The following is a 24814-nucleotide window of genomic DNA, read 5'->3' as shown; positions in this document are numbered from 1 at the left end:
GACTAAATCGAATTGCTTCGAATGCGTTTCGCTCGATGCCGATAACTCGTTACATATTTTTCGAGAACGACCGCATGCGTGCTGATTGTATTCAGCGAAAATATGCGAGCGTGAGAGGATTTATTGATATAATAACGACGCTCACGGCGATCTTGGACGAGCGTCGAGTTTCATGCGATCTATTCAACGACAGTATGTAATAAAATTGATGGTAACGTTGTTTGGAAACATACACGGTTTTGCGATAATCCGTCTACGGAGTTTTGGCAAATTTTTAAAGCAAAGAGAAAAAAACCTTTGACAACGATAGGAGCGAGTGAAATTGCAATAAACCATATAGGATAAAAAGAAATTTAAATGCAGATGTAGGAATAAGCTAATGATACTCGTTAAGGTGACACTATAGCTCATACCTCGCGCTTCGTCGTAAATTACAGAGGTATATATACTGGAAGGTAGCAAGGTTAGCAATGGTCGAGTAGCAGGCAAACAAAGTATCCCCTTATCCGTGGATAGCTCCGAGGGTCGAGCTAGCTTTTGCTACGTTGCGTTAGTCGAGGTTAGTATAGTAGTGGTGGTACCACTGTGACGTTGCTTCTACTACTACTACTATTACTACTACTGTTGCTGCTACCGGTCCTAGCTACTAGTAGTCGTAGTCAGGGTAGAAAGGTCGAGTGTTGTACGATATGATACTCGACAAACGGCTCCTTCGACCAAGTGAGTACCCGGCAAAGTACGGCGGTGCTTCTAGGAGCATCCCCTAAAAATAAACATCCCTCGGCAAACGTGCCGCCTGTGTCCATCTCTGATCTCCGAGTTTCAGGTTGTGCTTCCTCGACGCATTGAGCATCCCTTTTCTCTTCGTACATACGTTACGCCACGACGACTCCGAATAGTGCTTTTTGAAATTGCGTTTTTAAAACTCGAATTCCCCTTCCTCTACTATTCTCTTTTCTGTTCTTCCTCTACGATAGTATCCCGTGTTTTTTCACGCGACAAATTTCATGCTCTCTTGTTAAAGTAACGTAAAAAATTGTTGCCTTTCCAGATCTGTTTTTTTTTTGTTTCTGTTTTTTGTTTATTTTATTTTTTTTCTTTTTTTTTCTTTTTTTTTTCTTTTTTTTTTTCTTTTTTTTTTTTTAACCGTATATAATATCGACAACGAACAGGTATGCGAAACGAAAAGTAGATTTTATATGGATTTTTGGAAATGTTCGGTATCATTGATTTTACGTATAAGCGATTTTGTGAATGTCGATGTACGCACCAATGTACGTTCCGTGGATACATATTTTATTTTTTGAATGTCGGACGATACCAATGAAAAAATAAAATTCTGAGAGGAAAATGATCGTATAATTGTATTATAGTTCATATTTGGTTTGATGTTATCGAATGAACAATAGATTTCTTTTTATTTGAAATACAGTCGTAAAATAATAATCATACGCAGTTATTGAAGCGAATTAATAAAACTATGAATATTAATCGGCCTAGCCCGTATCCAGCTTTAGACAGAAATGTGATTGACGAAATCAATGAATTCATAGATTCGTGAACGACGAGAGCTTCGATAATTCATCATTTGGAGACCATTATAATGGCACCGTTGTACTATGTTTCGAGCATCGAACGATACGAGTATATCGTTCAATATATAGAATAGGGAGATGCAAGTTGTACGTGGAAATTACAAAAGCTAGAATAATGGTGTATAGTTAAAGTATAGCAATGAAAAATAAAATATAAAAGGGAAAAGTAAAGGAGGATTAAATATATACTCATACGTATGTACAATATATTCGTATTCGTATAACGAGCGAAGATTTATGCGAAGGATTGTTTTCAAGATAAAAAGCATGTTTCTTTTTAAAATGTTTCCAATATTTCACGGATTAATGAGGATATCGGAATTATTTTTAGGATGGTCGAGTAGTACTATAGAGAAAGTAGTACGTCCGAACGGAAACGAATCACAATTTCTACGTTCGTCTATCCCGGTATCATATCCTTCTTGAAATACACGTCGAAATACACGGCGAAGGTTGTGAGATATAAACTCGATTCCGTTATCGTAATCCTCGATCGAGAAACACAAAAGACACCGTCATTTCCAATTAAACTTGGACTTTAACGGCATATCCGTTTCAATCGTACTCTGCCGGTCGAAAGAACAAACGATCGTATCGTACAATAAATTTAATGGGTAACTGTGCACATGATACTGATTGTACGTGCTGCTGTTTAATTAAATAGATCGAGAGAATGAAAGAGCGAGCGAGAGAGAGAGAGAGAGAGAGAGAGAGACAGAGAGAGAGAGAGAGAGATAGAGACGGAGATATATAAACGGGTAGAGAAGGAAGGGAAGGACGAGTGGAAAACGATTTTCAGGGTTTTCACATTATTAGAATCGCACGAATCGATTTGACGAGAAAGCGAGAAACTCTCTTCAGCGTTGACCTTCTTTTCCTCTCGAATTGTCGATCGATTCTGCTTCTCTCCTTCTCCTCCCTTCCTCCGCCTCCCGTCCCTCTTTTACGTTGCTCTGTCTTTTTCATTTGTTACTTGCGGCTCGGTGATTTTTAAAAGAAAGTCCCCGCAATAATTATTACCGTGGGCAATTTTCGGCCTGCATTCAGAAAAATCGTTTCTTTCAGATTCGTTTCTAGTGCTCGAACGTTCCGGACGCTCGATGGTTTGCAAAGAGCTCCGGTAAAAGCGTAGGACGAGGAGGATAAGAGCACAAGGAGAAGCAAGAGGAGGAGGAGGAGGAAGAGGAAGAGAAGGAGGAAGAGGAGGAGGAGGAGGAGGAGGAGGAGGAGGAGGAGAAAGAGAAGGAAGAGAAAGCGATGGAAAAAGAGAGGAATGGTTCGAGAGTGCCTAAGGAATATAATGAGGGAAGCTTGACGGATTTTACGTCATCTATATTCGGCTCGTCATTACCGTCGTTCCTTTCTTCCTTCTGTATTCCGTTTTTTATTGCTCCTTTTGCCAATAAGAATCGAAAAAGACGATTGCTGATTCTCTCCGCCTGAGGGAGGAGGTATCGGAACGATCATTCCAAGAAGTCGTAGTCAATGACGGGCAGCTTCGATCGAGGAACATAATCGTTTTCTTTCCATTTTAGAATAAAAGTTTCTTCTTTCGATCGATTTTATGCGATTTCGAGGAATATCGGAATGTCTCTTGTTCTTTCTCCCCCTCTTTTTCCATTATTATTTAATGTACTGTACACATCGATCACGAACTTGTTGCACGTTTTGTCGAACGTTGAGTTATATTACTGTGACTCGATGAATAGTTTTTGCCTTTTCCTTTCTTGAGGATTTAAAAAGCTACTATTAATCCTGAACATTCGGTTCACTTTGCAAAAGAGTGTGTAAAGGGAAGAAGGAATTTAAAAAAAAAAATTGGTGATGAACAGAGGAAGAGAGAGAGAGAGAGAGAGAAAGAGAAGGAGAGGGAGAGGGAGAGGGATAGAGAGGGATTGAAAACGAGAATGGACGTGTAACGATCTCGCTTTCCGCGAAAAGTAACGCTTTTATATGTTTGTATTGAACGGAAAACAGACAGGGGCCCGTTAATAAACCTTCACGAACAGGAACGGCATTTCTAGAAAGCCTTGTCAGCGCACCATGTCTACCCTTTATCCTTTTTAGCCCCTATTTCCAACTTGTCCGAATACGTCTTTCCATGCTATGAGATGATCAATCGGAAACATTCGATTCGGGCAAACCGACGCCACGCTAGAGCGACCGCTTAATCAAGAAAACCTTTCTTTTCTTTCTATCGACCTTTCTTATTCAATTAGAGATTAATGGACGATAAATGAATTCTTTGCTCGATCTAAGATTCTCAACGATTACGACGACGACGATCACGGCGACGACGGCGACGACAGCGACGACAGCGACGACAACGATGAACGAGAAAGGTGCAAAGAAGTTCTTTTTACTTGCAAGGTTTTCTCTTATCGTATAATTTGTTCCTTTAAGCGCTATGAAAGAAGCCTTCGTATTCAAACAGATGAGATTAATTCAAATCTCTCTTTTCAATCTCCACGTTACCAAGGGGTAGCGTTAAATTAATTCTTTGTTTCTTGTCTCAAGCCGATATCGTACCGGGATCAAAATCGTCGATTTTGAATTAATCGGATATATTTAGCGATAGAAATTAAAACATTGAATATCGTTGGTGCCCGGTTAGCGATAATTTTCCAATGATATTGACCGATAACCAATATAGAAATTTTTTGCCGATAATTAACTTTGGTATAAGATCTTTATTAAACGAGATTAAAGTATACGCGTATGTGTTTATATACATAGTAGGTATATATATATATATATATATATATATATATATATAACGTATGTTACACATACGTTTACACCTATTGCATATTAGAGGAGACAATGCACGTATCAAGTGAACGCGACTCATTATGTAACAATCTCGTCTCTCGCAGCAGTCCTGTTCAACTCCCATTTACGAGCCGTCCAAGATGATGTCATGCCTTCAACGTCCGAAGACGCGAAATGACGCAGACGCGACGACAGGCTAGAACAACGTTCTGCCCATCGTCAGACTTTACGAAGGTATCCTTTCTTTTGTCTGCGCAGCAATTACGATGCTCCCATTTGAAATGACTCTTCTACAGTTGTCATGCGCAAGGATTTCTCATTTCCATGGCCAAACCGGTCTCGTCATCTCTCGTTCACGACGTATATAATTTCGTTCATATAATTCTGTTGCCTTCGCTTAATTTCACTAGACGTTTGTTTCCTCTTCCTCTCTCTCTCTCTCTCTCTCTCTCTCTCTCTCTCTCTCTCTTTCTCTCTCAATTTTTTCCCTTCCTCGTTATTTTCTCAACATTTTCATGTGTAAATATACATACGTGTGTTTATATCTCACTAGTACATTTCTGGTTCTTATAACTCTTTCGCATGTTTTTAATTAAAGGTAACAGTTAGAAGACTTGTTATTCGTGCTTATTTACTATCGTCTTCACTTCGTTCTTTTCATTCCATTGATTAATCAGTGACTTGAAGAAAATTCCAATGTCCCTTTATTGGAATTTGTCACCCTTACGATAAACTTTACCACTTAAGTTGTAGTCTATATTCAAAGGTCGAAATGAAACGAGAAGACGACAGAGAGAAATAGAGGAAGGACGAAAATCAAGAAACATTCGACTGTGTAAGAGACGAGAGAGAGTTCCCTTTCAATGTTTCGAATTTCCCAACCATCTCGACATCTGTCGAAGATTAAAGAGTAGGAGGACCAGGAGAAACGAAGGGAAATGCGTGAGCCGGAGGGTGACAATAAACGCCGCATTCTATGCCCTTTCTCTTACCGATTGACGAAGCAATCCGTGCAACCTTCGACCCCGCGATACGCTCGAAAACTCACCGATTACACCCTGACGTCTTTCTTCCTCTCGTCAACGCAGCGACGATGCTTACCGACGACGAAGAGGTAGATGCGAGTTGCACTCATCAGTGACGTTTGGTCCTCTGCGTTCGGAAAAGAGAAAAAACAAAAAAAGAGGGAAAGAGAAAGAGAGAGAGAGAGAGAGAGAGAGAGAGAGAGAGAGAGCAAGGAAGATGAAAACCCTTTTACGCTCGACGAGTACGTGGTAAATGACTTCGCCTAGGGGTCCACCGTGATTCTCGACAGGATCGATCGGTAAAGTCGTTTCCAGTGCGGCCGCATTGAAAGGAGATGGGGAGTCTCGTTCAGAAAGAGAAAGAGAGAGAGAGAGAGAGAGAGAGAGAGAGAGAGAGAGAAAGAGAGAGAGAGAAAAGAGACAGAAAAAGTGGGAATGACGGACGCAAATCGCCGTCCGGACGAGTTCTTTGGGACCCGACCGAAGGCTTTCGACGGAAGGAATGTATATCGAACTGGTGGACTGGTAGTAGACTCGGGGATTGGATAGAGAGAAGAGAAGAGGAGAGAAGAGGAGAGGAGAGGAGAGAGGGATTGGTTTGGAAAGGAAAAAAAGCAGAGCGCGTAATATTCTCGCAGATCGTTATTTACGGCAAGCGTATCTCCGATGGAAATCATTTCCAAGCCGCATCATACTGCACGTCTAACCATCATCTCCGTTAATGACTGGCGCGCCCATGAGCAAGTGAGCGCCCAGACGCGAAACGTGTGTGAGAGACTCCGCGCTCGACTCGGAGGAAGTTGGAAAAAAAGGGACGCACCCCTCTTTCCGATCGTGCGATTCTGACACACACACACACACACACACACACACACACACATATATAAACACACACATACACGTATACATTCGCGCGCGAGTACGCGCACACACATATATCCAACCAGATAAAAAAACGTATATAACAACAGACATTTACGTATGCATTTTTAGAAGAAACGCTAAGCTTTTGGTAGCTGCAGGGTGAGAGAGGGTTAACGCACGGATTCGTCAACTCGATTCAAACTCGACTCCTTTCTCTTCCCTCTCTTTTTTTCTTTTCTCTTCTTCTCTCACCGCGCCATCTTATTTTTTGGTACAACCTCCCCATCGCGCATTGTCTCGTATCAAACGCAAAAGTGCTTCGTGAAGATTCGCCGAAGCGACTACCCGTTGGTGATACCCTGCCAGTCTCTTTATCTTTCGTTTTTCCTTCTCCTTTTTTGTATACTATCTTCTCTCTCTTTCTCTCTCTCTCTCTCTCTCTCCTTCTATCTATCTATCTATCTATCTATCTATCTCTTTCTGTCTCTGTCTTTGTCTCTCTTTTTCTTTTTTTTTTTTTTTCTTTTTTCGTTACGACTTCCTCTGCGAGCAATCTTTTGTTTAGCTCGCGGAATGCGAGGAGCGGTGCATGGTGACGCACGAAGACTTTTTTGAAAGAGATGAGAAAGAGCATTGTTTCAGAGGATCGAAATCTCGATAGACTTTTAACTGTCAAATTCTGGGATGATGCTGAAACAGTCAGATTTCTCAATTATTTTGCTTTATGTATTATCTCTCTCATTTTATCTTTATACGATGGAATACGATGATGGGAACTCAAGGAACGTCATTTTCTTGAAAAGTGTCTGAAGATCTTATCCGATTACGTCTTGGTACATTCTAGAAAAGTTTCACGGAAGGTTATGACACTTTCAAGGAATGATCGTCTTGTACAATAGATGTCTATTACGTCCATATAGAAATAGACAGGATAGTGCATTGTAGTTGCATCAAAGAGAGGTCCATCTGTTACAAATGTGAACAACCTTCGTGTATCTTGAAATGCGTTCTTTCATTTTCCAGTAGAAATGAAAGTGCGATTTCAAAATGTATGTATATCTCACTGTCGATGAAACGGGAAACTGTTTGCTTTTTAGATAGTGTTTTTAATCTCTATTTAATTACTACTCATTATGGTTATATTGTTCTTTATTCAAATGGAAGATTTTTATCGAGATTGATATTCTTTTAGAGTACAGTCAATCGTCGACGATACAACGAGAATATAATCTAAGAAGGATAGAGAGAAAGAAAGAAAGAAAGAAAGAGAAAGAGAGAGAGGGAGAGAGAGAGAGAGGAGAGAGAGAAAGAGAGAGAGAAAGAGTACAAGAGAAAATAAAAGATAAGAAAAGAAAGAGAGCAGTTCTACGTGACTATGTGAATGGCTTTGAGATGAAGAAAATCCACTCGCATTATCCCCGATATATTGCACTTCGGCTAAAGTTTCCCATAGATAGAAAAGCTCGACGTCTCCAATTGTCTCCTCGTCTCTTGCCTCTCTGCGTTCATCCATCCCGTCTATCTTGTAAACCCTTGATTGGCCCAGAGAGAGAGAGAGAGAGAGAGAGAGAGAGAGAGAGAGAGAGAGGGAGAGAAAAAGAAAGAGAGAGAAAGAGAGTGATAGGTGGGGAGAGGTAGAATCGAGAGAGGAAAGGAAAGGAAACATCTTACGCGATCGTCGGTCTTACAATCCGAAGAAATTACAGGCATTCTGATTCCGGCGTGGTGCAACTTTAGAAGATTTAGAGAGAGGTCGAGCTCTCATTTGGCAACCAATTACAATGCCACTGGCAATGGCGTTGAATCCACCGGCGGAAATACGCTTCGGTAGTCTGCGGTGGTCGAGTTGTTAGCAATAGTGGTGCTGGTGGCGCGTAGTTTGCGACAGCTTTGTACTTCACCTATGTATATATCTCTTCATTTCTCTCTCACTCTCTCTCTCTCTCTCTCTCTCTCTCTCTCTCTCTCTCTCTCTCTCTCTCTCTCTCTCTCTCTCTCTTACTCCAGCATGGCAAACTTCTCTCCTTTCACTATGGTTATAGACCGTACCCTCTTCAAGAGTTTATGCTCGGGTTAATCGAATCGCGTTGGTCAGATAATGGCTGTAATATGGATACGTTTGCATGCGTAATTGAAGTACTATAAACTACCATTAAAATCCTTTATAAGCTTTCTATCGAAGGAATAATATCGAAGAGATTTGTTGTTTTTTTTTACGATCCATTCTCATAATTCTCTTGAGGTCTTTTGTTTGCTTTAGGAATTCGACGGGAATAACTGTGAACAAGAATTGAAAAAGAACGTTGAATGATTATCAACTTTGTAATTTAATAAAAGGGTTTCATTTTTAAACTTTAGACATTGAAACAATGCGACTCTCGTAATCGCGGAATGTCATGAAACAGAACAGTTTTCCTTTTTTCCTTGCTCGGTAACAGAACCTTTCCACAACGTTGTTTCAAAGATTCTTGTCGGCGAGTTGGACGGACAAGTTATTCTTTAAATTCCGAGGACTTAGCGTCCACCGTTTCTCTTTCTTAGCAGCGAGTGGAAGCAGCAAGAGCTGTTTTAATTAAGAATAAATTAAACTTAAAAGATTTCAAGCGACGGCTCGCTACGCGAGAATAGAAATATACAGGGATAAGGGCAAAGAGCCGTGGAGATTAAGCGGAATTGAGGAGATCGGTATAATTAAATATCGCGTGCGTACGCGATCAAGAGTGGATTTCAGAGCAATTCTTCTTCGTTTTTTCTTTATCTTTTCTCTGACGTATAAATGAGTGAGTGAGTGACTGAATGAATGAATAAATGAATGAGTGTGAGTGACCAATAATAGTAGTAGTAAAGAGAAAAGAAGAAAATCAAAAGGCTCGTCTCGATTCCAAATAATGGCTGACAAAGAAAGATATCGGGAGAAAGAGAGTGGACTCGAAGTAAAAGGGAGAGGATATTTTTTGTCTATCAACGAACACGTTACTAACAATAAGTGTCGAAAAGGATGCTGGGAAAAAGATCAAGGTTGCTTTCGTCGTCGTCGTTCTCGTTGTCGTTGTCGTTGACGTCGTTGTCTTTGGTTGGGTGGTAGCACACGGTTTGCCGCGGGCGCTGTTCGAAGGGAAAAGCGCAAATATAACTGATTGTCTTTTGTTTCGACACTTTGTTCTTATACGTCTTCTCGCACTCGGCATCCATTTGTTCTGCTCCAAGCGAGTTGTCCCTCCTTTAGTAGTGGGATAGAAACGCCCCTTCCTTGCTACGATCTCCTGTTTCTCCATGCCCGGGATAAATGGGAACGAGATAAGAAGAGGAGAAAGAGAAAGGACCTTAGAAGACAGCTCGATCGAGAGAGAGTAAGAGAAAGAGAAATAGAGAGAGAGAGAGAGAGAGAGAGAGAGAGAGAGCGAGAGAGAGAGAGAAAGAGATGGAGAGAGCAAGAACGGTGGAAGAAAAACTAGGCTACCAGCCGCTTACTCCAAAGAATACTTTAACGGCTTACACGGATCAATTAATTAATGAAACCCAATTTATTCGTACCCTCGTCAACGGTACGCCTCGTTATTTTTCGTTATTCGATTAATGGCCGACGCTCGAAGTAACGCGGCAGCAGCTCTGTCCTCGTTCCAACGGAATATCCAGCAGAATTATCGTTTCACGGATTTTAATTAATTAGTCGATCGATCGTCATCCACCAAGGAGAAGAGATAATGATCCGAAAAAGATTTCTTTTTTCTTTCTGCACGACATTTATCTTTTTCAAATAGTTTACATTTTAAATAGTTTAGCCTAATGTTAAATTAGGCATACCTTGGTACGTGAGATTTTATAAAAATACCAAATCGAAAGTTTATTTTGTAAGCTCCGTAACATTCGATTCCTGCAATAATTATTCAGTAAGAACGGTAGAATCGATTTGGAAACGAAATTGGATATTTACAAGGAAGAAGTAGCGTTCAGAGAGAGAGAGAGAGAGAGAGAGAGAGAGAGAGAGAGAGAGAGAGAGAGTTTAGAGATACGATAGTGAAGAGAAAGAAAGAGAGAGGAGAGAAAGTACTTCGGAATGAGATCGATGCTGCGAATCGGCCGAGTGTGAGCCATCTAAAACCAAGACGATTCTTTTCCCTGTTCATCGGTGAAATGTTGCACGCAAACTCCATTCTCTAGAGCAGACTGAAGGGAAACGGACGTGCCAAGGATTTACACCAGAATTTTATCCGAACGAATACTAGAAAACTAATACGTACTAGTACGATTTATAGTAAGAACCTTACTTTAGTGAACGTAAAAACATGAACGAAAAATAGTACAGCTGAGTCTAGGATAACAGATCTTTTTTAACATCACGTAAAGTTTCATTCTTCTCCATTTCATGTGTTCCTACCTTTCTCAATTTTTATTTTTCAAAAATATTTTCGATATTTCGCCATCTATTGCTTTAGCTGTCTCACCAATGCCGTTTCAATAAGACGATCGGTAAAAACGTCGACATTTTTACTTCCATACTTTTCTATTTATTCTCGTTTCTGCTTCGAACAGACCTTTCGGTCCGGCAGCGTCCATTAATCATCGGAAAGTTACCGATATACTTTTTGGTCAAGGATATATTTTATGTCGCAATAATGTACGAGGCATCACCGCTCGCGTCGATTTATCGCGCTTGCTTGCTACCCTTTCGTAAACCTCTAGGGAGTAAGGTGATAGAAAAAAGGCTAGGAATATTTTTGAATCTATCGTTCTCTTTTCCTCTCCCTCTTCTTCCCTCTCACTCTCTCTCTCTCTCTCCCTCTCGCTCTATATATATATATATATATCTTTCTATATATATATATATCTTTCTTTTTCTCTTTTTGCGGTATAGAGTGGACGAGAGGGTAGGGTACATGCTCGTCGAGTTTCGAGCACGTAGGCGCTATAGATTTTGTCGCCGAAATGCACCGCGATGCAGGCATGTATAGAAAGAGAGAGAGAGAAGGGATGGGGAAGGGCCAAGAGAGAAAGAGAGAGAAATATAGGAAATGAAAGTATCAAGCTATATTGTTCGATAGACTGCGTTAAATCGTTGCGCGCCATGGAGAATATCAGTTTCGCACGAGGATAAACGGGGAAATAATTTGCCCTCGAAATGCATCGAATCAAAAGCCTCTAAATTCGGGTTCCGCGTACTGGCTATCGGAATTCGATCGGGCATACATTAAAATGATCGATTGAAAATCGTTCGCCGATAAAAGCTACGTATTTTTATTTTTCTCTTTGTTTCTCATTCTCTTTAATTTTCGCTTTTGTTATATGGTTCATTACGATAGGAAAAGAAATATTGCACGATAAAAAAAAATGTAAAATAGAATAATAACATAGATATGGATATGTAAAGTCATTTTATTATACAATGCAACTCTCGATCTTGGTCAAATGCATTATTTCATTTCGTTGTAATTTATTGTGAAGAATATTCGTGGCAAGCGGACGTGGCGTGGTTTGTTTGAAAAAATTTTTTTTGCGATACGAGAAAAAAAAATCGAAAAGATAGAATGATTCCGAGCGCGTTTTCACATAGCGACGTGGCCAAAAAAGGAATTTAACCAAATTTAGAAACCCTTTTCTCTCTCGATATATCCGAAAACGTGAAATTCACGGATCGCTTTCGATTTCGTGATAGGATTATCGAGGCTCTTTTATCGCGAATATTATTGTAATGGATTTGGTAAATCTTAAGAAAGAGAAGGGTAGAAAAGGGAGAGTAAGCAGCTACGTTTCTCGGCTCAGACGAGTACGGCATGCGCCCTTTTGAGGGATCAAGTCAAAAGCCCATCACGATATAACATTGGCAGCGTCGTTGGAAATTCTCCCCTACGGAGAGAATTCCAGGCGAAACTCACATTTTAGGTGGGACAAGGGAAATGGTCTTTGAATAGCACTCATAGTTTTCGTTTCTTCGTGAATTTAAATGTCCTATCATCTTATCGGGATAAAGAGAGACAGAGACAGAGAGAGAAGGAGAAAGAGAGACAAAGAGATAGAGAAAGAAGGAGAAGGGGGTAATTTGAAGAAGTCCGACGAGTGTCCTCTCTCGAAAATTGCTTTCTATTCGATAACTTCATTGGATAACTTTATAATGATTGCAGGTGTCCCGCGGAATCCAATGTTACTCTCGATCACATTGTACGAAGAACTTTATGGACGTCCCGGATGAGAGAAGATTCGAGTAAACGAACCACTGGACCTATTTCTATCGACTTTTGCACGAGTTTTCTCTCTACGATCGTATTTCAAGGGATACGTGGCTTTAGTATTATACTTATTCTATTATATTCGGTAAGAAATTCGTGAAAAATTAAAAGGTAAAAGGCGCGCCTCGGGTTATATTAACGTGTTGAAAATTTGCAGAGAAGAGAAAAAGAGAATGCTTGTATACGTGCGCGTGTGTGGAATTTTGCATAGACGTGAAGTACACACGTATCAAGGTAATATCTGGTTAGTACACAACTCTTGCCGTGAGCTCATCGCCGTTATCGGCTGGCCTCGAGGGCGTATTCAAACTTTGGAACTTCGCCGTGCGGGTTTACGCAACTTCGTTCACCCACAAACCTGTCTCTCTCTCTCTCTCTCTTTCTCCTTCTCTCTCTCTCTCTCTCTCTTTCTCTCCTTCTCTTTCTCTCTCCTTCTCTCTCTCTCTCTTTTTCTCTCTTTCTCTCTTCCATATACACTCACACGCAGTCACTCACTCGCACACACTGACTCACACACACACACACGTACACACGCATACACGCGCGTTATCTCTATCTTTCGTTTATTCTCTCGCGGATACTTTTAATTCCCACTCGTGTAGATTTTTTACTAGAAAGAATAAAGCGTTCTTTAATAATTTCAAAACTCGGCACTGTCGCTTATCGAGCGATTTATTAATCTACGAGATTCTTTTCGACAGAATGCCACGAATTTCAAAATTTATCCAAATGCCATATGGGATTTTAAGTCAAAATTGAAGAAGAATTTTAAAGTAGGAAAATTCGTGCATTTAAATATGTAAAAAGAGGGAGAGAAAAACAAAGAGAGAAAAGAGAGGAAAAGAGAGAGAGAGAGAGAGAGAGAGAGAGAGAGAGAAAGATTTTTTATTTGTTTCTCTTTTTTTTTTATTTATTTTTTTTTTTGTTTTGAAGAGGAGCAAAGTTGTTGGGTGAATGTAAAATGAAAACGATTTGTTCGAATTGTATCGTTATATCGTTTTATTGGCTAAAATCCAGTTGTCGTTTTTTCGTACGATGCATATATGTACAGAATACGGTTTGCTTGTGATGTTTGTATACATACACACAGATAAGTCAACTTAGGCATCGATCGGGTAATCAATAATACACGGGTTGAACATTTGGGAGGTATATAAACAGAAAACAATGTTCATAAATAAAGCAGAAACAAACAGTCACTTGCATAGTTTAACGAAGGTACAATTGTTTGCTTTCTACTAGCATACTATGCATGCCTCTATCAAACTTGAATATCATACGTTTAGAAATAGCATTTCCTTAATGCTATTTCTCATTTCTATTAGAGCGTCACTTCAGTAAGTATATTTTATCCATAAGCATAAGAGATCTCGAGCAGAAAAACGTCTCTCTCAAATATTTTGGATGATAGAAATTCCCTCGAACGAATTTCGTCTCTTACAACGTTCTATCACCGAATACGTCGAGTTACGTCATTAAATTCTGAAGAACACTTTGCGAAGACGAGACTTTTCTCGAACATTGGCTCGTAACTAGTTCACGAGGTATATTGCCTTTGGAGATAATTAAATGTGACGCTTCTTATGAAAGTCGATGTAAACGAAGCTTGCACCTTACCATCCTAGTTTGATATATCTATAATTAAAACGTGTGTTCTTCTTTACTCACTTTTAATAACATCCGGCCGGTTTACCATGATCGCGGAGTCTTTATGGCATGATGAAATAACGTGAGGTGTATATAAATTACTTCAATGTTTTCACTAGGAACTGTGGATAACGCGATACGTGCAGACAACGTGAAAAGTAATCCTCGGCTCGCATTCGCTGTCGACACTAACGTAATACATATAGAATGTTGAAAATAATGTATTCGCCGATAGTTAAACGCTTCTTCCTTGTCGGCTAATATGAATAAGGAATCGCCTGTCTCTACCATTTTATGAAGGCGTTATAAATTTAAAATACCGTCATAGCTTCTACGAAGACGACGAAGACGACGACGATTACGACGACGACGACGATTACGACGACGACGACGAAGACGATGACGACGACGAGGCCGACAAAATGACGACAAAACGACGATCCGTCTTTCCGTTAATGCGTGAATTAAAAGCTTTACTACTACATCCTTTGGTTTGATGACGCATAGATGAAAGCTTGTTTCACAATTAGCGTCTACTCGATTTAATTCCTTCGGTTCGATAATCCATTAAACTTCGCCCTTTTCTTTGCCATTTTTTCAAAGCGTTCGCGACGTGAAAGGAAGGAGGGTTTGGCTATGAAGAGGGAGATTTGTCCAAAGGAAAAAAATAAAGAAAAATGAAGAAAAAGAAAAAGAAAAAGGAAAAGAGAAAAGGGCGCGGATATGAAAAAAAAAAAAAAAAAAAAGAAAAAAGAAATAAAATAAAAACGGACAGAGATGGATAGACGGATATACGTTATTGGGATTTGGTCGTAGAAAAGCTTGCTCGTGAAAATGGTGAAATTTAATAAGCTACTTACATAGTTCCATGATGAAACGTACGGTAAATACATGTGTCAGGTATATGCTTGCTCGGAGGATAGTGACGGAGTTAGTTCGATGGTTAAGTAAAGAGAGAGAGAGAGAGAGAGAGAGAGAGAAGGGGGGAAACAAAAGTGGCGAGCAGGGAAAACAGTGATAGAGTCAGAATTAGAGTCAGGCATTGGAACTAATTTGGGACCAGCCGTATTGTTCCAGTCCACGTCACGCCATCGTATATACTGACTTTAACTACTTTCTCTGCTATGGTACAACCTGCTCCTAACAACTTTCGTCGATGTAAATAACGCCACTAAATGTCTTCCATTCTACGGCTTACAGAGCGTAAATATTTTAATGAGGTTATGGAAGAGATCGTTACCGAATCTTTTTAACGTATATTTTTCTTTTTTAATTTCATTCGTCGATATTTTAACGTCACTATTTGGAAACTTTTTTTTCAATCTCTTTTTCCCTTTTGTGGAAGATTTCAGTTCTCTAAAATATCATGTACCAGATAATACAACGTATTACTTTGTATTATCAAGAATCCCCTTTTGTTTCCACGAAAGGTAAAAGCGTTACGCCGGAAGCTTCTATGTATTTTGTAGAAAATTTACAAGCTACTACATTGTACCGTGAATATTCCGTTTCTTGTTTCAATGAGGCTTCGCGTGGCTTTCCACTAGTATTATAGAATAGGCCGCAAACATTGGATTGTCTCCTTGTTTGTCTAACTGTAATCACTGAGACACATGGTTGCAGTGATATCAATGAGACTGAAGGCAAGTTTCATTTATGACCATTCCTTTCTAGCTATCGCTTATTCTATGGATTTTCCTTCTCTATACTTTTGAAATACCAAATGATAATGAACTCGGGATAGTGAAATTCTTAGATGATATCAGAGGTACGTGAAGTTACATGAATTAGTGATTATTAATTGAATCGAATAGAAAGCTAATTCGTCGAGTATAGAATCGAAAGTAGATGGAAAAACGAAAATAGATGAAAATTTTTTTTTCTTCTAGAATTTTTGTCTAAATTATCTTTTTTTATTTAGTTCCATTCGTAAAGCTATCCTTCGTGCGAGTGAGAGACTTTCTCATGTACTTTATTCTGTAATGCAAGTTATTGCCTCTTTCCTTCGTTACTTTTATCGCAATATGGTCTTGCTGTAGTAAAAGTCTCTTTACTAGTAAATTCGTACCAAAGTTATGTTCGAGAAGAACACAAGACCTTTATTCATGACACGATCGATAGTGAGTACACTAGAAAAGCGACCCGGTATTCGCTAAAGGATACGAAAACTCGATATTTTCTCATATAAGTACGTATACATATAGGTATATATTTTACATATATCTTGCATTTTATTGTATTCATATATTTTCTATATCGTTTTTGGTATGTATCATTGCCGTTTGTCTTTCGCAATTTATTCTCTCTTTCTTTCTTTCTTTCTTTCTTTCTTTTTCTTATACACGTTTCTATAATTATCGTCGGAAGTTCAAAAACAATTTCAATTCATTTAATAGAGTATAGGTAGAACGAAAGTAAGCGCAACGTAATATGTAACGATGTTAATTGGCACGCGGTTAAACCCACACGCAATTAATTTGGAATTCTATCTGAAACGGAAGAATCGTTATGTGTAGCAAAATGGGAGAACTAGAATCGAGAATGTTGAGGCGTGTATCCTTTGCGGTCTTCTTAATTAACACTATCGGATAATCAAATTGCTAATAATAAAAACCACTGGTATAAATTGGAAACTCGAATAACCGAAGGATAGGTAGATTCTGTATAGAGCGCATCGTTCATTACGTATTTCTTTTTTCTTTTTTCAATACAAAGAAAGGATCTCGGTTTTTCGAGGCAAAGCAACTCGTTTTGCAGTAAAACTGGATCTTTTTTTATCAGCGTTCGAAAACAAAGGGAGAGCTTTATTGTCGTAGAATGCATACCAGTGGCGCGCGAATGAAACGAAAAGAAAAATATTTCTACCGGTCGAACGAATATTTGTGTCCTCGGGACAAAATTTGCTGAGTAAATCATTTTGCTTTTCCGGTGATTTAATTTTGCAATTTTACTTTTGAATAAAAAAGCGAGACGACGGTATCTTTTTAATTTCGAAAGCTCTCCATCGCACAATTCTTATTCGAGCCTATTTGAGGTAGCCGGAACAAAATTGTAATAACGTTCGCACGGTATAACGCCGTGAAAGTAATGATCCCAACATAATTGCCTTTTGGTAATGGCCCGCCGGGAGCAATAATAAAAACTCTCTCATGAAAATCCATTATCCAACGAAATTAGCTGGTGCATCACCATAAGCGGGTTAACGAAGTTAATAAAAATTGTAGAATAATGCGGTTAGTATTGGACTTCGTAATTCTTCGTAATAGACCAGAATATTTTCGTCTTTGACCGGGAACTCTTCGCCGTTGTTATACGTTCAAAGATCCGTCATGACTGTGAAAGAAAATATCGAAGAATATTCTCAAGAGTAAAAATATATCTTTGGGCGAGATCTTCTTACCTTCTCACGGGTAAACTTCGAACAGGTTCGAATAAATTCGAATGTTCCTTAGACTCCGTTTGAAATGGGGACGGACTTAGTCTCGAGAGAATCACATTTTTTCTTGTATCTAACAATGTGGAGTCATTCAACGTTATTCGTATTTTGCATTGGTGTCGATCGGAAAAGTGGAGGAAAATTTTTCTTCGCGGACGATAACACAGATGGAGGTTTTCACGGTCGATGGGAGCCGATGAACGAATATACACGAATGTAAAGAGGAAAGAATCGAAAAGTCCGTACTTTCGAATGGTTTTGCCTTCCAAACGTACATACGTACGGTACGAAATACGGTGAAAATGGTGGCTTTCCACGCATTATGAAAGAAATATCAAATGGAGCGGAAAACACAGGCAACTGCTGTCCTCTATTTCTCTTCTTTTCTCTTCTTTTCTTGATCTCCTCTTCTTAGTACCTCTCGTTCCTTCGACAATTCCATTGTAACGCTGGACGTAAAGTTTCGCCGCAGCTGTTAGTTCGACACGTTGAGTTATAGTCACTCCATCAAGTTCGAAGGAAGGAAGGAAGGAAGGAAGGAAGGAAGGAAGGAAGGAAGGAGAAAGGGGAAAGATTCGCTATACCGTAAATGGAGGACGAAGATCGAGAAAAAGAGAGAAGAAAGAGTGTGAACTGGAATTGGTGGCTTTTACCTCGAACTCGCGAAAAATGCGAATGAAATCCGAGTAACGCCAACCGCAAAAATGCAAACACCTTCGTTTCTCATGTAAAACGCAATTCTCTGTTGCAGTGGCCACTAGGATTGCTTTGAAACTTTGATAAAGAAACGCAACTGCGAGTTTTAAGGAAAATCCTTTGGAATAAAGTTGGTATTAAGACGTTGAGATCGACATTTCTTTTCGACGTAGGCCAGGCATCGCGATATCTACGAAAGAAATGATTATTGTGAAAAGAGAGAAAACAGGTGGGTAAGAATTTTATCGATGACGTAACCATACATTCATCGTCCTTCTCTATTGTAAATCATTGATTGATAGTACGTCTACATAAAACTATGTTCCTCCGAATACGATGGTCGATTTCCATCGTTCTCTGTCGTAAAGTAAACATACTGATCTCGTGCGCGTTTTCAATATCACACTAGTAAAGGAACGAATGGCTACGATGCCATTCATAGGCGCGTAGCCGAGCGCGAAACGTTGCTAGCGCACGATGCGGTCACGCGGTTGCGCGATCGTTCCGCGTACGGACGCGTTTCTCCCGTCGTTAAACGCTTCGCTGGATACGTGCTCGTTACGAGACACGCCTTTACATATACGAATACATAGATATGTCGCATCGACGTGTATATTTATGTTTGATGCGTATGTGTTTCTGTATATGTATTTCTGTATGCGTATTACATACATAGAGAAAGTGAGCGAGAGAGAGAGAGAGAGAGAGAGAGAGAGAGAGAGAGAGAGAAGGGGAGAGCAAGAGTCCGTTTTAATCCATATAACATGCACTCTCAGCACGAGCTCGCGGTATTAACATAAGCTAAGCTAAGCGTGATAGCGCGCCACGAGAGCGGCCGCACGAGAGCCCGCTCTTTGCCACCTACGCAGGGATATTACTATCTAACACGTCAGCCGGAAAATACGAGGAAAGAATGAAACGGGTCACGTAAAGCTACCACCACTAGTAGCACAATCACCCTACCACCATCGTCGTACACTTTGCTGAGTTATTTCTATTTTAACGGTCTAACCTCTTTCACTATCATGGATGAAACAGAAAAAGAGAGAGAGAGAGAGAGAGAGAGAGAGAGAGAGAGAAAGAGGTTCCGAACACGAGAAACGATAACGAGACGTTTTGCAATTATTTGAGCGGCAATAATTACAACGAGTCGTTTTCGGTCCAGAGTTTTTCCTCTTTTTTCCGAGCACTTTTCCATCGAATCGAATACAATTTCTTTTTCTTTGGATAAAGAGATGGGCGAAAGAGAAGAGGTGATTTTTTTCTGAAATTTAATGATGCTTGAAGCAACCGAACCCACGGTAAACGACGGAAAGGGAGCATTTTTATTAGTGTACACGTCGCGAGAAAGAAGAGGTGTGGAATCTATTTCGATGAAATCATAAATTACAAGGAGTTTCCACGACGTTTCTGTGACGCTTATGATTCATGAACGTTTCGTCAAGTATAAGAGCTAACGAATTCTTTTGCATTTTATTATTAATCTTATTGCGTGTATTTTCTAGATGAGAGAAGAAAGAATGGGAAAATGAAGCGAAAATAATAGAAAAGGTGAAATATTTGTCGTTTCTCGTTATCATCTTCGGTGGATTCATAATGATTGAGATATATTCTCTAATATGTTTTTTCTTTATCGCTGAAAGTGATAAATTAAAGAGCTTTTTGCTTTTTAATGTAAAGACATTATCTATATGTATATATGCATATGAACATTTAAACGTTATGTTTTCAATGTTGAGCTCGTGGTAATTTATGATACAAAAGCGAACTCGTTAAAGATCGAAGGTACATAACGAGCAGATGAATTCGACGAGTCCGTATTTATCCATGTGAATACGATATTAAATCTCGAAATAATGTGGAGAGTAATTAGCGAGCTGATATGAAATAAAATAAAAAAGAAGAAGAAAAAAGAAAAAAATAAAAAAAGAAAGAGAGGGAGAAAGAGAGAGAGAGAGAAGCAGAGAATTTATTAGATAATGGAAAAAGCGATGCTCGACGTGTTAAAGAAAATAGATAGAATGATTAGCGAAAGAAACGAAATAAAATCGAGACTTTTTATCGAAAAAAAATATCGCCGCGAGAAAATTCGTATTGAGCTAAAATCGTTGCATATTCATACGATCTTCGTAAAGTGTCTCTCATCGTCGTGGCCACGATTGGCTTTAAATAATTTATTTCAATTTTAGATCCGCTCTTTATCACAATGCCCGCGTTAAGCGAGAAAGGAATAAGTAATGAGGAACCCAACTTCCGACAGAGTTACTTCGTCCTTTGCAAAGAGAAAGTGGACTAATGCCAATACCTACTTCCTAATTGGAATAATGTCACCTCCTTTCCTTCCATACCGTCGTCGTCGTCGTCGTCGTCGTCGTCGTCGTCGTTTCTTCCTTCCGAACAGCAGTAGCAGTAGCAGCATTAACGGCAGCACCAGAAACGCCTTCTCGGCGTAATATCTTGGAAGGTTCACGGAGCCGTAATTTATTTTCTTGCATTCATTTCAAATTTTAATTTTCATTTGCCGCACGGCCACTTGTAATTACTCATTGACCCAAGTTGCCGAGTAAGAGTGGCATTGACGAAAAGAGGAAGAGAAGAATCAAGGAGAACATTAGACTCAACTTTCGACGCTTTTTCGCTTTTGATTCGTGAGAGTTACCCGGTGATTAATCTTTCGTCGACGGTTTCTATCTGTATTATATATGTATATAACTATGTATATACATCTATAAGACAGAGAGAGAGAGAGAGAGAGAGAGAGAGAGAGAGAGAGAGAGAGAGAAAGAGAGAGACAGACAGACAGACAGACAGACAGGCAGACAGACAGAAAGAGAGAGAGAGATAATGTGTAGACGAGAAACGAGGAAACTTTCAGCTCGTCGTACTAGCTTAGTTCGTAATTGAAGTAAGAGTAGAGAAAGTCGAGGCGCGAGAGTGAGGTGGCATTTTGTCTTTTACACCGTTCGTCGAACGAATGAGTGAACGAGCGAGAGAGAGAGAGAGAGAGAGAACGAACCGAGGGTGCGTTTCGAAATATAAACTCTTGGTTCGCGTCGAAAAATGACTCAGGGGAAGGAGAGTTAAAAAGTTCTGCCATCCAAAGCAGCTTTTGGTTGTCCGCAGACTCCATTAAAAACTAAGTGTCGTGACCTCTCATCGTGTGTAAAAAGAGTTTTTCGTCGAATTCCGTTGGGGGAAAGAGACTTTTTGACCTTCTCTCTTTTTCTTTTTTTCTCTCTCTCTCTCTCTCTCTCTCTCTCACACTCTCTTTCTCTCTCCTGTCACGAACTCACTTATTCGTTGTTGTCTTTTTGACCAACTTAAATTTTTTATGACACGAACGTATAATTTCGAATGAGCGAGCGCGAACACGAAAAATTCTCTGCTAGAGTGAATTTTTAACAGAACTTTTTTTTTAACCTCCTATTTTCTCTTGCTACACTACCGACGTTGATTTCCAATCGAATCTACAAACCATACCGAACAAATATTCACGTTTTCAGGTTAAACTTTTGAACTTCACTTTCAACGAGTCACACGGTGTACGTGTATTACACATTCATATATGTATTTATTTGGTAGATTCAATCGACATCGTAGCATCGTCGTATCGTAGACATCGTAGAAACTCGGAAAGAGAAAGGAAGAAAAAAAAAAAAAATTAAAAAGTATTTTGTAAAATCATCGAACGATAAAGTACTTGTAGATCTCGATATTGAGCAAATTGATCATTCATAAAATCGTATAAAACCATGTTCTGCTTTGACGAAATACCGACGAAAATGTCGTCGTTAGTGGTCGATCGTTTCCCCTTACGGGCAGGATAATCAACACTTCCGTGGATTCACATGCAATTTGAACAATTTGCAAATAGTAGCCAGTAGCGGTGGTAGCTCTGAAAATTTATGGCCCAACGTGGATATTTCATTATAGGTTTTCATGCTTGTGACGTGGCCGCACGTATGTATTCGAACTAATGTATGTTCTTCGCGCTTCGTGTTACATGGCGTCCAGCACATGGACGATCCTCCTCCTCCTCCTCTTCCTCCTTCTCCTCCTCCTTCTTCTCCTCCTCTTCCTTCTGTTCCTCTACCCTCTGGATTCGAGCCGCTCTTCCACGTCGGACAACTTGAACTCCTGGCACGTACGCGTGATAAATGCAATAACATATAAACTGTGGTGAGAATTAGAGCCCCACGGCGATTTATATCGGAAGGTTTTCGTTCTCGCGAGACTACTACCTACCGGCCGTTTTGTGGCTTAGTAAAATCTAGGAGTATCGCAACCCATTCTGCCCATCACCTCCACCGTAACACACGTAGCGCGAAACTTTTTCGCGGAACCGCATCGATTTATAGGTTTCATAAAGAGAAAAGAAAGAAAGGAAAAAAAAAAAGAAAGAAGTAGAAAAAGCAGAAGAAGAAAAAGAAGAAGAAGAAGTAGAAAGAGACAAGTGGAAAAGAAGGGGGAAGAGAAAAAGTAAAGGAAAAAGGAAAGGAAAAGAGGTGGAAAAAGGCAAAGCGAACTTTGATAAATTGCTTTCTGCTACTAAGCTCACGGAGAGTTCGGTAGACCGAAGGATATCTCGTTCGCAAAAGTGTTGCGAAAACTAGATCGTGATAACGGAAATGTTCGATGTTTACGCGAACGGCGAACCATGTTTCCGCGTTTTTGTCTTTCATCGACCGCCTCGTATTTTACATAATTCTCTCGTTTCGTTTTATGACGAACGGACGAACGTTTTATCGGAAAACGATACGTCGTCGTCCTACTACTAGAACCGATCGAAATTGTCCTCATTATTCTGCGAAATTTCCATTCGCGTGAAGTTCCATTGTGTATTCATTGATATAAACGTGTCTATTTAGAAGTGTCAGAATAAAATTCGAATAATATTATTCGTTGCTTGTCGATTACATTTGAAATTTTTCAAGATAAGTAAAGAAGATGAAGAAAAAGGAGAAAGTATCTTTTTCTTCTTTTTCTTTCTTCTGTTTTCTAAAAGTGATAAAAGCGGGCACATCGAGGTCTCATCCAACCGGAACAACAATTTGCCCTGTCGAATGCTACAAATGGATTCGCGAAAGAAAATCGACAGCGGATAGAGATGGAAGCGAGAAAGAGGAAAATCTTTTGCGATGATTGAATCTGTCAAGTCGAGAAAAAATACTTGTGAACGTAGTAGATATTGTAAGATAAATATGTAAGAACAATGGCCGTCTGATACTTTTCTTCGAGTGTGACATTTAATTATTTTTGAAACTTTTTACTTATGAATCGTCGTGTCGTTCGATCTTTTTTTGTTTTTTTTTTTTTTTTTTTTTTTTTTTAATTAAATCTTAAGAATAAAATTTTAAAAGGATTTAACGAGTTAACGAGACGATCAAATTCGGGAGTCTCAGATGAATTAAAAAGATGATCGACACGTATTCTTACGACGATATTAATTTTATTACACAGAACCTTTAATATAATATTTATATAATATTATCTCAACAAATTTCATTTTATCTAAAAAGAAATATTTCGAATAATCGATTCAATATTCTTTTTAATCATTGAATTTACATATATCGTCGACGTTACAATCAATAAAATCATATAGATAGATCAAGAATGAAGAACAAAAGGAAAGCCTATTTTGTTAGTCAATAACGATCCTCAAATATTTCCTGATAGAATTCATTTTCCATGAGAAATTCCGTCTAGAAAAGGGAACGCGACGAAAAATATCGACAAGGGTGTATAAACGAAAATACGATGAGACACGCTTTGCGCGCATCAAAGTATCGATTGTTGTCAGTTACAATGCGCCCGAAAATCAACGTTTCAGAGGAAGCTCAAGGAGAAATATTATGCTTCATCTCCCGGATCGGTAGCATTATTCGCAGTAGCTTTAGGGAGTTACCCTTTCCTTTTTGAATTTCTACTGGCGTATCACCTCTCTCTCTCTCTCTCTCTCCTTCTCTCTCTCTCTCTCTCTCTTTTTCTTTTTTTTTCTAGCCCGAAGGAACGAACGCTCTGTTGTTGTTCGTTCGTCCGCCATTAATACAGCGGTGCATATACAAACAGTCATAAAACGGGAGCTCCGTTGGAAAATACTTATTTTCTTCTGAAAATAAGATTCTTTTACGAGGATCCGTATAATTATACATAACGTAACAGCAACTATACGTAAACGCACGTCATTTCTATGATATACATTGTTGAAGTATTATCAACATATTTCGTTGTTCTTTGATCTTCAGTTATGAAATTATTGACTGTAGAAAATTAATTGATAGGTTCGCTATAAATTGCAATAAAATGATCTCTTTGTGTGTAACGGGTCTCGATAATATGAGGTTTATATATGTAGAAAATAATATCATATCGAAAATAGATATAAACGGCGCAACGTTTCCATATCAATAATGTAAATAATAATAATATTAATTCGTCTGCGTTCCTTTAAAGGATAAACGACGATTACAATATATCAGGATAATGAATGTGAACATAAGAGCTTTAGTTTACGAGTCGTGTTGTTTTGTGTAAAAAGGATAGATGGGGAAC

At 39.2% G+C, this 24814-nt stretch overlaps 2 protein-coding genes across 24 annotated transcripts in view; one reads left to right on the top strand and one right to left on the bottom strand.

The window, feature by feature from the left end:
• The window catches only part of LOC124957957 (basement membrane-specific heparan sulfate proteoglycan core protein-like), a 129886-nt gene that overhangs the window by 16564 nt on the left and 88508 nt on the right, over positions 1 to 24814 (bottom strand). The gene's annotated exons all lie outside the window — the stretch shown is intronic.
• LOC124957951 overlaps positions 1 to 24814 on the top strand; it is a 112294-nt gene that overhangs the window by 77919 nt on the left and 9561 nt on the right. For 19 of the 22 annotated variants that reach the window (XR_007103783.1, XR_007103794.1, XR_007103796.1 and 16 more), the window contains one exon: positions 12376 to 12565. The exons of 2 other annotated variants lie outside the window; for them this stretch is intronic. Coding sequence is in view for 1 of the 20 variants with exons in the window: in XM_047515553.1 (XP_047371509.1) it covers position 2661 (1 nt within the window). In the remaining 19 variants the exon portion in view is untranslated. Of the gene's footprint in view, positions 1 to 2660; positions 2783 to 12375; positions 12566 to 24814 lie in introns of those variants that run through there. One more of the 22 variants, XM_047515553.1, reaches the window with a different exon arrangement.

This window comes from Vespa velutina, chromosome 2, assembly GCF_912470025.1.
Source record: "Vespa velutina chromosome 2, iVesVel2.1, whole genome shotgun sequence".
Taxonomy (NCBI): domain Eukaryota; kingdom Metazoa; phylum Arthropoda; class Insecta; order Hymenoptera; family Vespidae; genus Vespa; species Vespa velutina.
Note: the sequence above shows the minus strand (reverse complement) of the source record. Positions and strands in the feature narration are given on the sequence as shown.